The sequence below is a fragment of the Podarcis bocagei genome (assembly GCF_964188305.1).
Source record: "Podarcis bocagei genome assembly, chromosome: 11".
In the NCBI taxonomy this organism is placed as follows: Eukaryota; Metazoa; Chordata; class Lepidosauria; order Squamata; family Lacertidae; genus Podarcis; species Podarcis bocagei.
The window spans coordinates 19,174,547-19,187,148 of NC_138136.1; the positions used below are offsets into that span (position 1 = coordinate 19,174,547).

Here is a 12,602-nt window from a genome sequence, read left to right on the forward strand (position 1 = left end):
TAAAGACTAGAATTGGCAACTGTCCTGTAAGATGGCAAATTGGCAAGAAGTCAACTGGCAAAAATATGCATGCCAATCCAGCTATCAGAATTCCATCTTTATTAGTTGTTGCCTAGAGGAAGGGAAGAGATCGATCTAGCTTCACTTTCCAGCAATGTACTTCAACAGCTTCTCTGACTACACTGACTCAGCTAGTAAAATTCCATTTTTAACTGCCAAGTGCCTTATGAACAGATGGGGTAGGCCTGTGTAAAGGATTCTCTTTAGGAGGGTAAGCATTAAGGGATGGTGGGAACTCAGCAGACACATACATGAGGAATGATAGATCAGAAGGACTTGGAAGCATGGAAGAACAATGACGGCTGCAGAGAATCTCAATATCACTCAACTCTTGCTAACTAGTCAAAGAACAGCTTTTTGGTGTCCCCCTGAAGAGTAAGGGATAGTAGGAAGAACCTCTAGATCAGAGTAGCCAGATGTTACTGGTCTCCAGCCCCAACCAGTCCCAGCCAGCATAGCTAAAAGTCAAAGCCGTCCAACAACATCTGGGCACCATGTTGGCTAATTCCAAGTTAGAAACACTGAAACCTTAACTGCACAGCATCATGCATTGGGGTGAGGATGAGGCTTTGAGTTTGCTAGGAATCCTGCAACACAAGTAAGGTGAGCAATATGCATTGTCCTGGTCAATTTCTTTCAAATTAAAAATACTGATAAAGTAGCATGCGAATCCTAAGATTTAGGAAGTGGGGACCGTGTTGTAAAAAATGACTGAAAAGCAATGCTGTTTATATCAAATTTCCATAGAATCAAAGAGTCATCTAGTCTGGCCCCCGCTGTGCTATTTAGACGTGTGTGGTTTTTTCCAATTCATTCATATAAATGTATCTTATTCCTCCACCCCCAAGCAGAAAAAAATAATCAATTCTGCAAAGTATCATAAGCTTCAACATATATTCAAGTCAGTCAGTTACAGGAAAACAGAAAGCAAGGTTGGGGGGGTGTGGTTTGAGAGAAAGAGAGGACACTTGGAAAAGAAGGGTACTTGAGAATAAACAGGGAGGTCCACTTCAGGGGAGGCTTGGGTTCTCCTGAATTCAAAGCACTCCCACTCCCCAGGCATACCCCTGGGATGGGTGAGTGTGGAGACTTATGCCAATCCTTCAGCTAACACACTTATTTTCCCTCTAGCCACTCCCTATTCTCCCTAACCAGCATGAATTTTATGTTGTGAACTGCTCTGAAATCTACGACGGTATACAAATTTAATTATTATTAATAATAATAATAGCAATGAAGCATGAGATTGGGTGGTTCTTCTATTACATATACTCCCCCCACTGTCATCCTACAGGATTGCTCTGCCCAACACTACACTTCCACAGAAACATGCCTAAATATGAATTACATTATTATTGCCACAAGATAATTCATTGAAAGACAGGGAGAAAAGAAAGGCAAACATTTAGCTGATTTTGTATTTACCTGTTGGATCCCATGTTAAGTTATGCACTGCATCTTCCAGTAAAATTTGATCTGACTTCTGCCACTGATAATGTAATCCCTACAAACCAAACACAAATGCAATACAAATTGTTTCTAAACACTTATATTCAGTTGGCATAGTTGTCAAATAAAGCATAATGAATTCAGAAGACTGATCTGCCAAACTTCCTTCAGCAACTATTGGATAATATTTCCAAATAACTGAGATAGCAATGACAAGTTCTAAAAGTTCAATTCTATAAACTGAAACTGAAACTTCATTACAATGAGCCCAACACTTACGCAAGAGTTTTGTTCCAGGAGTCCGCATGCAATGGGGAAAACATTCAAAATCAGGAATCCCAGGAACCACCCCACCCCACCCCAGTGAGGCAGAGGACTGCTCCCCAGGGGCTCTGGGAAGGTCATTGCCCTCCCATGACTTTCCCAGAGGCCAGTAAGCAAGTCGGTGCATCTGAAAGAAACTGCTCTATGTTTGGAAATACCGGTACTTGCATCAAATCTACAGCACGCGAAAGAAACTGGTCTATGTCTAGAAATATTTGCACCAAATCAAGAAATAAACTGGCATGTGAAAATGCAGAAGTTGATTTCAATAGTAATTTGTTTTACTACCATTTTGATGGTTTGTTTTTTATGTTTTTTGCCTGCTCATTATAAAGTGGCAAAACCACATAGATGCTAGGTTCTTACAGTTCAGCAGCTTGTAGCTCCATTTGCAACAAAAACTTTAAAAAAAATTAATTTGTAATTATTGTCTGCATATACTGTACTTTCAATATGCCAGAACAATAATTCTATGGTAAACGAAGTTACACATAATGCATTTTATGTTCCTAAAGCAATAAAGTTACTTTTGATATTTAAAGAGTGCATAAAAAACCAAGTATTGCATTTTTCCACTCCCCTCCCCCCCAAAAAAAAAAAATTCTGTTCCCTCCGGGGAAAAACTCACCTAGAACATTTTCCATCCATGGCTTCAAATAAATACAACTCACAATGCAAATGCTTAGCAAAGATAGAAAAGATAAATTACTTACAGTATGATGACTACTCTTCTGTTTTAGGTGTTGAACTGGCTCAAATATACAAATCACATTCCCATAAGAAGCTGCAATCTAAAGCAAATAGCACTTTAAAATTAGTTTGTACTGTATTTACTTGCAGGTTGTGTTACTTTCCTTCCATAGCCATAAACTTCTTTGTATCTCCACGCAAAGAATCGCCATCACAGAAATGGCAACTCTCTAAGTTATTTTGAAGATACACAATACTGTATTCATTTGGTTAGAAATGGCTACATATAGCTCTGTTAAGACTCACAATATATCTAATTACCCTGAGGCTGGGAGCTAAAATGCACAATTACATTTGTTTTTTAAATGGGGTGAGAAGGTGATATGCATGTAAAAGATACTCTGAAACATGATAAGAAATGTGTGATACAGATCAGAATTCAGCAATCTTGGGTGTCAAAAGTACAGTACTTTGAAAAAGAATACATACAAGATGTTAACATGTAAGAAATATTTAAAAATCTAAGGCACAAAAAGCTCAGACAGTCTGAAATAAAAGGATTAAAGACAAGCAAGGGTAAAAAAAAGCAAAGAGAAACCACCTATGTATATTTGTATGTGAGGCAATAACAGATACATATATAATCACAATTTTACATATTGCACAGAACTGGAGAAGCAGATCCAAAAAAACGTAGGGGAAAATAATGAAAAGAAGTTTAAATATTTTAACTTCACCTATCATCTGTCAGAACCATATTCCACTTTCATGCACAATATAAAATAATATATATATTGTGTATAATGCACTATTATTTTCATGGGCAGGTCTTATTTTTTTAAAAAAGAAAACTTTATAATGTTACTTTTGCAGAAATTCTGGAAAAATGCAGTGAGATGCAGGTTCAAGATTAAAAATCTATTACAAAAACAAATTACAAGGCAAAGCAATCTACACATGAGCATGACCTAAAAATGCCAACTAGAATCGTCAGAACTGCACAAAATCTAGAGTAGTAAAGACAATAAGAAGGTAGAAAGGTATTGCGCGCTTAATAAAGAAAGTGATAATCTCCAGTATTTCATTCTCACGTGGATCTCAACTGTGAAGAGGAGTCTTATGTTGGGGAAAAGTTTATGAATTCGGTAGTGTGCTTAAATTCACACCTTTCCTAACAGAAGGATGTTCGTTCTCCTTTCATGATCTATGCTTATGCAGTTTCAGAAAAAAGGCAAGAAGTTCAGAGAGTGGATGTATGAGCAAAATCAAACACACCTTATCAGCAAAGGAGAAAGCAATGTTGGATAAAACAGAGAATCCAGAGTCTTAAGATAGTGTCTTAAACTTCAAGAGAGGCCAAGAGAGATCATCAAGAAATCTGTTTTATGGTAACTCTCAGTTGATTTTTAAAATTGGTTTTAAGTTTCATTTACAACAGTAAATTACTGTGTGTGTCTCCTACTATATGACCATATCTTAACCTTCCAGCCACTCCCGCAGACATCTGAAATAGCATGAAGAGACTTCTCTCCAAGGTGCTAGGTTTTGATGCTGGCATGGTTCACATGTCATATTCAAACACAGTTAAATATTAACTATGGTTTAATGCATATCAGCAGAGTGCTGCTGCATGCTGCTCTAAGTTCGTTTCACTTTCCTCCCATCCTGGCTATGCCAAGAACAACAAACAGCAAAGCCCTGTATAGTGTCATCAAAATCATGGTTTGTTTCTTGCCTAAACAAACAACATGTGATAGCCAAGAAAACGAAAGAGGGTAGTCTCACGGAAAAACCTGTACTATCTCAGCCACAAGATGTCTTAGCTGGCTATGTACCCACTGCTGTAGGAAGTGCCTGCCTTTGTGTGGGCTTGGGCCCACATTGACAAAGAACCTTGTAGCATAATGATGACCAGACTGTTCTTCAAAACACAGTACTGTATCAGACTCTAGAATATAAACAGGAGTCTCCAGCAGAGGAATTAAAATAGCAGGATAGCTGCAAGCATAATTCCATCTTCTTACATGCAGGTCCTTGTGAAGGGTTAGTACTAAAAGTATTTGAAGAGTTTAATATCACCTTCAGACAGGATGGCATTGCAAAATACATATTACAAGAACAAATCAGATAGGTAAGTTTAACAAGAGTACCACTTCTACTTACCTTCCCTTGTTGCATAGAGCAATCTACACATCCCACTTGTATATTTCCATGTTTTGCTCCAGGAATTATTTGTAATCTTTCAAAATCAGTCCCCAATATCACAATATCACATCCTGATGCGTATGCCTAGAAAAAAGTAAATTATATAACTGCTCTGCCTTTTTTTTGGGGGGGGGGGTAAGACAATTCAAAGAAAGGTGTATTTCAGTAATTACCGGTAATCTTTAAAACCCATTTACCTAATCATCTGGTTTTAAGTGTAGCCACATATTTAATCCACTGAACCTATTACTGGAAAAATCCGAGGGCTCCCTTGGACAAAAACAAAGACACCAACCAGGATAACTTGGAGCAAAACAGCAGCCTGTAGGCTTGGCCTTTATTGAACTGTTGCAACAGGGTGTTCCCCTCACTTGCAGGAGAGAGGAAAGACCCAGAAAGATGGTGTGCAAGACCTTATAAAAACTTTTGAAATTCCCATCCTCTAGGTCAAGCCCACCCCCAGAAACATCATGCATACATTACAGAAGGGGTTGACATCATGCATACATTACAGAAAGGAGGGGTTGAGGGAGGAGTTGTGGTGGTAACCTGAGTGTCCTGTCACCTGGCTTTCCCCCTCCCCATGAGTCACTTCCAGGAGACAAAGGGGAGTTTGCAGTTTCCTGCCCCCAGAGGGAAGATCTGATCATTGTCCTTTGTTTCAGTCCATGCTGAATCCACTCCCATATGCAAGTTCTTTGTGATCATGATTGTCTTCTGTCTGGGATCATCAGGGTTGGCATAGCAGCTGGGCAGGGCTCCTGTGGATGTGCTGGGATGGTGAAGGGATTATGGCTGACCAGAACCAAGCCACCCCCCTTTGATAGTCCTTGTCATATGGAGTAAAATAAAAATGGAATACTGCAATCCGATGTATGGTCGATTTTTCTATGAATTTATAACAGAAATGTGGCGTATGTAATGTGTGAGTGTGAGTGTGTGTGAAGTTTGTACAAACAGAATTAGGGTGGGGGGGGGGGGTTCCTGCTACAAACCATCCTTAACAAAAAATTAAAGCTTTGTATTGCTGCTATGAGAAAAGCCACTTTGTAAGTAGCATATACATCCTGACTGGATGCCAGTTAAGTTATTTCAATAATTACTTTCACACAAATTCAGCAAAATACATCTCTTGTGAACAAGCACAAGCATCTATACACTTATACAAAGTCAAAGCCAAGAACAAAGTTTAGCTTCTGCTTATGGCCTGATTAGAGAGAGACAAACCATAAGCCTGGGCTCAAACATCACAACAAGCCATACTCAGACATGTTTCTGGCCCCATGCAGCGCAGTAAGGAGAAAAGGGGGGGAAAGCACTTGTGTTTAAACTATAGTTTATTTGGAACAATGGTTTAATGCTTTGTGAGAACTTGGCCTATATGGAGGTGAGAAAATTTTCTGAAGATTGTGGGGAATGAAGTGTGCCCTGTTTCTGTCCTAGCTCCTGCAATCTCCCTGGAGAGGTTAATCTCATTGCACATATACCTACAACACTAATCCGCCTTTAGGATATTGCTAGAGACTCAAGTAGGCCAATAAACTGAACTTCTACATTTAGGGACAATGTTAGTTAGTTAGTTTATTATCCTGCCCTTTCCTCCAATGAGTTCAAGATGGTATACATGGTTCTTCCCCGCTTCATTTAATCCCAACAACAACCTTGTGAGGTAGATTAGGCTGACAGGTAGGGATTGGTCCAAGGTCACCCAGTGTGCTTTATGGCCAAGTGGAGACTTGAATCCTAGTCTCCCAAATTTTAGTCCAATACTCTAACCACTATACCATGCTGGCTCTCTTTTGATTATAGGATGCTATGGACAAAAGTAGATTGTTATATCATAATCTGCTTGAAAGCTTCCAGAAGCACCTAACTGGTTACTACTAAAGACACACTGCTACTGCAAACTAACAGGAAGAACTCTTACGGCCTTGTCACGCATTAATGCAACTGCAACATTATATTTTGGGTACTTGCACAATATAATGAACACAGAACACTTCTTAGGAATTCAGCTGTATTATAAATTGTGGCTAACTGAATCTGGAAGTGAAAGCTTTTGGTTTCCTCTTCACAGCATCACTGGAGAAGAATATGAGGTTTGCTCAGATAGTGTTACAACAATTATTGTTTGAGCGGCTCCCAACCCCTTCTCTCTTTTGATAAGACTTTTGACCAGGAACCACATTATGCTTTGTTAAAATAGAATAACCATAACATATCATAGATGTTGCCCTTGTAGAAACTGGGCTGTGCATTGTCTTAAACCTTATCAAGATCTTCCAGGGCAGCTTTGGAGGACCAGCCCTGTATGAAAATCCTCATTACAAGTCTCTAAATATGTATTGCCAGGTAATGAGACTAGACACAGCTGCTAAATTCAGAGAGAAGCAACAAATAAAAAAGCTACAGAAATTGCAGTGTTTCTGGAACTCATATACTGTAGTTCTTAACATGCAATCAGTCAGATTGGCAGCCTCTGTAGGCAGTCCCCAAATGGGACAACAGACCACCAGTTCTACTCCTCAAGTAAGTTATTAGGAAAATAGCAGAGACTGATGAAAACCAAAGTATCTCCAGCTCAGGCTTAGCAACCTGTTAAGGATACAGCTAAATCCTAAGACTCCTTACTCTTCAGTCCCATTCTGAAGCTGCACCCCATCAACCCCTCAAATGGCAGCGAACTCAAGATGCATATGCACTGGCCAGCACTGAAAATGTGATGCTAGCACTTTAAAATGCTGTCATTTTGTTCTTTTTTGCATGTATCCAGTACCTCAAATTGTTATGCTGGCTCCCAAAGTATTGATTCTGATGCCCAGGAATTTAAATATGTTGCCAATGCTGAGACACAGTTTTTAAAACATTGGCTGAAGGAATTAATAGCCTGTTCAGTGCAATAAACTTAACATAAATCAATTAATATATTTATACAGTTGTGTTAGTCAAGTAGAAGAAAAAAATCCTCAAAGCATTAGTGAAGTAATACCTCCACTAGGACCAAGTAAAACTTCCCAAAACAATAAGTAATCTATTGAGCTTCTCAATTTTTTTCCTTCAGGTTACCGTAAACAAAAAAGAGTGTGTGGGACTTCTTTTTTGCTGGGTATAATACAAATACCTGTCTTAGTTTTTAATAGTCTAAAAATGGAAATAGAGAAGGACGCTGTCACCTAAATGTTTGGTCTTGTCTGATAATAAACACGTTTCTACTTCCTAATGAAAGCAATGGGATTTACACCTACATTTAATCTTAAATTAGATAGTGCGAAATAGAAATGTTTAGTCTCCCTCTAAAAAGCAGAATCTGGAAGACATTCAGAACTTTCTTTAGCAAAACAGATCAATGCATATCATTGCTATAATATTACAGCAACAAAGTCTATGCACTCCCAATTGCACTGATGGGCAACACCCCTGCTTAAAACAAAACACCCAGTTTTCCTCATTGCATCCCTTGACATAACAACATAGAAAGGGGGGTTGGGAGAAAGAGCTTTTCCTATGAAAAAGATACAATCTTAATAAAACATCCATGCCAGTGGCATTTTCTCCTACTTCTAGAAACTTTTCACAACAGAAAACCTGTGAATAAATAGTTGAATTGTCATTTAAACAAGGAAAAGGCCTTCCAGGTCACCTCTAAGATAAAAATGTCCCAAGCTACTTGTGATGTAATCAGTTCCTTGAATTCACACCAACAAGCAGTTACTGTTTACATTACTACGTTCTTGGACTATTTGATAAACAGTGCTTATGTTCATTTGTTCATTTTTAAAACAATGAAGAACCTGTCAGACCTTGAAGAACTAGAATTTTACTAGATGGTGCCATAATAAAAACATGGAGGGTGGCTCATAGAACTCAGCAAGCACAAGGTCCCAGTTTCAATTCCTGACATCTCCAGTTAACCATCTCAGGTAGAAGGGCAGGGAGTGGTGGAATAATTCTGCAGGGGACTTTAGAGAACTGCTGCCCATCAGAGGAAATAAATAAAGGCTAGTTGATCCACTGGTTTGATTCATAAATGGCTAGATTTGGAAATTTGAAGCATTTAACAATTTTAAGAGTGTATTTTTTGTTTTCTCTCGTAGACTGATTGTTTTAACTCCTTTTAACATGTCTTAAGAACTACTTGCTATTTTGCCAATCCAATACTTTGCACGAGCAAAGGGAGTGGAGTTACTTTCATGCCCCTTAGAATATTATGCAGAAGACCATCTTTTTATTATTGTTTACCTAATTGCACAACTATTGCAGGGACGGGAGATTAAAAAGATAATATAGTATTTTCCAAGACACATGCAACAACTACTTTGAATTAACAGCTAGTCTACAATTTGCATATATCATATTTTTCCATGTATAAGGCACCTCCATGTATAAGACAATCCCTATTTTTTTGAACCAAAAATTAAGAAAACAATATTTAAACATCAAACAGGGTGGCAGGGGGTGCACACCCAAGATCGGGCAAATTTGTAGAGCTTTCTTCGGAGATTGCCAAAGCTGGGCTCCTAGGAGGGACGGTGGCTATGATGTTCTAGCAGCTTCTTCACAGAAGGTAAGTGGTGTTTAAAAAATAATAATAATAACCTGTGCATTCACCATTTGTATATAAGACAACCCCCAATTTTTTACTAAATTTTAAAAGCAATTTTTAAAACATTATCTTATGCATGGGAAAATACGGTAATTTTAAAAGATCAGTTGTGTTTTACTTAAGTTCATAAGTTTTCCTGATGATGTACAAAGTACTGGCAAAAAAGAAATGCTACGAAGTTGAATATAGAGAGATAGATAGATAGTTACACACACACACACACACACCACAGCAAATCTAGAACACACATTCGAAAGTAATACTTCCCATGTTTCTATTATGGTATGACAACTGGAATCAACATAGTAGGTTTTCAGAATTTCCAGGACTGTCTTAGAACAAGTGTTGCAAATACTCTGAAAGACTGTAGTAAGACTCATCAGCTTTTTCTGGTCTACCTCTGCAACAAAACTTAAGAGTTTAACCATTTCATTCCAATAAATATGCATACAAAATCTCAAATAATTAAATGTTGCAGCAAGGAGATACATAGCAGAAAGAGCCTAGAAACTAAAAATGCTTAGAAGTTTAGGCCCAAGTAACAGAGTTGTTCAATAGTGGAACAGACTCCTTCGGGAGGTGATGGACTCTCTTTCCTTGGTGGTTTTTAAGCAGAGTGTGGATGGCCATCTGTCATGTATGATTTAGTTAAGATTTCTGCATCACAGGGGGTTGGACAAGATGAACCCTGGGATCCCTTAATGATATCAAGAAATGTATTTTATTGCCATCCTATTAAGTAGTGTTAAAATGCAAGAAAAAAGCCTCACTATGAAACAAGTTATGAAGAACAAATGTTTCCAGAGACCACCAAAATATGCTTTATTCTCATTATAATTAGTCATAACTCAGGGAGGCCTATTCTTTTGTTTTTGTCTTATTATGTATGTTGTGTTCTTGTTCTGAAGCTTATGTTCGGAACCACCTGTGATCCAGGAGTACAAAGAATATATACATGCAATGCTAATCCCTAAGGAAAGTAGTAAGATCAAACTGTATTTATACTAAGGGTTTCCCAAGGGAGGTTGAAATGTACCAAAAAATGATTCTGGGTGACCATAGACCAGTTTTCAAACAGCAGTTTTACCCTGGGCTGAGTCAGTTTACACCATGGTTTATTGTTGCACTGGGAGCCCATGCAACACCTTGGACTCAAGCAGTCCACACTCCTTTTCCCACACAGCTAAAAGGAGGAATAAACCATGTTTCAGTTTCTCCATCTCCAATTTCTGACTTGACATTATGTATAAAGCAGGAATTGTGGCTTACAATCAATTCTAATCAACTGCAAAAGCAAGTCAACTTTAAAATACAAAATGAGAGCACAAATACAAAAGCAAACCAGTAACTCCTCTCCCACAAACACATTTAATAGGCTATATAATGTTTAATCAGCCAAAGTCTGGTTATAGAGAAACGTTTCATATGTATGAAGGTGTCAGGTGAGCCTCTCTGGGGAGAGTATTCCACAAACAGGGAGCCAACACAGAAAAGGCCACCCTCTGGGACTCTTTCAGAGAGGGAACACCAAGAAGAGACTCAGGTGATGAACAGAAAATAGTACTAATAATTAAGCCATAAGGAACTGTATATGCCCAAAAGTTGTTTCTAGCATGACCCATTGCCCAATCACACACATTTTGTCGCAAGCACACAAGAATGGGAGTACTGCATTTCAAACCTCAAAACCGAATATATAAACACCACACTCAAATGTCACTTCCAGTTGTTTTCGATTGGAAAGCACAGCTGTTAGTTACATAACAGGCAGGCTGATCAATAACAGCCTCAGAAACAAGACAATCCAGATGTTTCCTGGGGCCCACAAGAGTGCCATATAGGAGCCCAACCCTATCTCTTGGCCACTTGTCCTTGTTATCCCTTCCAAAGAAAAGAAGAACTCTGCCTCCCTGAACACGTTTTGAACCGCCAGGCTCTAAAGCAAGCACAGCTATAATAACAATAATATAAATGAATAATAATAATAAAGGGAGATACCTCTGAGCATGCGGAGAATGCTTCCGTGGCATTAATGCAACCGGACTCACCTTACGCCCAAGCACTTCGGAAACTAACCACAGCTCAGATGAGGAGTGCGCATTATTGCAAAAAAATAAAAAAAATTGTAGAGAAGTGGCAAAAATGCTTGCAGCTGGAAGCGAAATAAAGGGAATTGATCTGCCCCGTCATGGCAAAGAAAGGGCCCGGTCTCGTGCTCGCTCAGCTCCCGACGCCAATACAGGCTCGGCTCCGGTCGAACCGGCGAATCTCGGGCGTGCTTCAACAAGGCACCTGCCGAGCGTCCCACCCGCACCGGTGCCACCGTCCCTGACGCAAACTGCCCGCCCGCGCCCCCTCTTCGCCTGCCGGCTGAGGGAGGCCGAGCGCTGCCCGGGGAAGGGGCGCCGTCGGAGGCGGCCTGAGAGGGGGGGGACGACCCTCTCGTCGCGGTGGCACCAGAGCTGAGGAGGAAGAGGAGGGAGACTCACCGTGAAGGGATGCCCGCCGACGTTCCCCACGGAGAAGCAGTTGTCCCCGGGGTTGACAGCCCCCGTCAGCACCTGGTGCAGGTTCATAACGGCGAGGCTCGCGCTTTCGGAGCCGACGCTCTCCGCCAACGGGCAGGGCAGCTGAGGCACCCGGAGCCGCTCGGCCGCGGCTAGTCCCGCAGGGGGCGGCGGCGGCACATAGTGGGGGGCGGGGTCTTCCTCCGAGGCTCCTCCCCTTCTCGGGCAGAGGCAACGTCCGCTCGCGACCTCAGGGGGCGGGCGGAGGAGCCCCTCGCGCGCGCGGACTTCCTCCCTCAAACCGGCTTCTTACTGGCCCTCGCAGAGTTCTCTCTCTCTCTCCCCCTCAGCCTACAATAGCGGGCCGACCCTCTCCTGCGAATCGAACCATCGCGAGAGCGGGACCGGCCATGACGTCGCCCGGCTCACCCAGCAACCCGCGAGCTCCCTCCTTTTCCCCCATTAGGCATCGTTACGTACGCGTGCGCTAGGACTGTGAGCGAGGGAGGGAGGGAGAGGATAAGGTTCAGAGCATGCGCGGTTGAGGCTGCGTGCCTCCGCGAGGAAAAAGACGCGGAAGCCGGAGCCACCCGCCCGTACGCAGGCGCATTGGTGGCTCGGGGGCTCGGGAAGGAACGTCGACTTAAGGGAGGAAGGAGCGCAGGCGCAGTAGAACCGTCTAGTCCATGGCGGGGTGTGGTTGTTGTCACGTATTCGTCATGACCGTGAGGAAGGGCGGCGTGTGTTGGGGGAAAAGAGTGTGT

General features: G+C 41.1%; 1 protein-coding gene across 4 annotated transcripts in view; it reads right to left on the minus strand.

The window, feature by feature from the left end:
• The window catches only part of DMXL1 (Dmx like 1), a 70,488-nt gene extending 58,194 nt beyond the window's left edge, over positions 1–12,294 (minus strand). For 2 of the 4 annotated variants that reach the window (XM_081213500.1, XM_081213499.1), the window contains exons 1-4: positions 11,821–12,293; positions 4,687–4,812; positions 2,547–2,624; positions 1,486–1,564 (exon numbers count right to left, since the gene is read on the minus strand). In XM_081213500.1, coding sequence (XP_081069626.1) covers positions 1,486–1,564; positions 2,547–2,624; positions 4,687–4,812; positions 11,821–11,907 — 370 coding nt within the window. In that variant the 5' untranslated portion in view covers positions 11,908–12,293. Of the gene's footprint in view, positions 1–1,485; positions 1,565–2,546; positions 2,625–4,686; positions 4,813–11,820 lie in introns of all 4 variants that reach the window. The other 2 variants (XM_081213498.1, XM_081213501.1) reach the window with 2 other exon arrangements.
• Between the last annotated feature and the right edge of the window lie 308 nt (positions 12,295–12,602).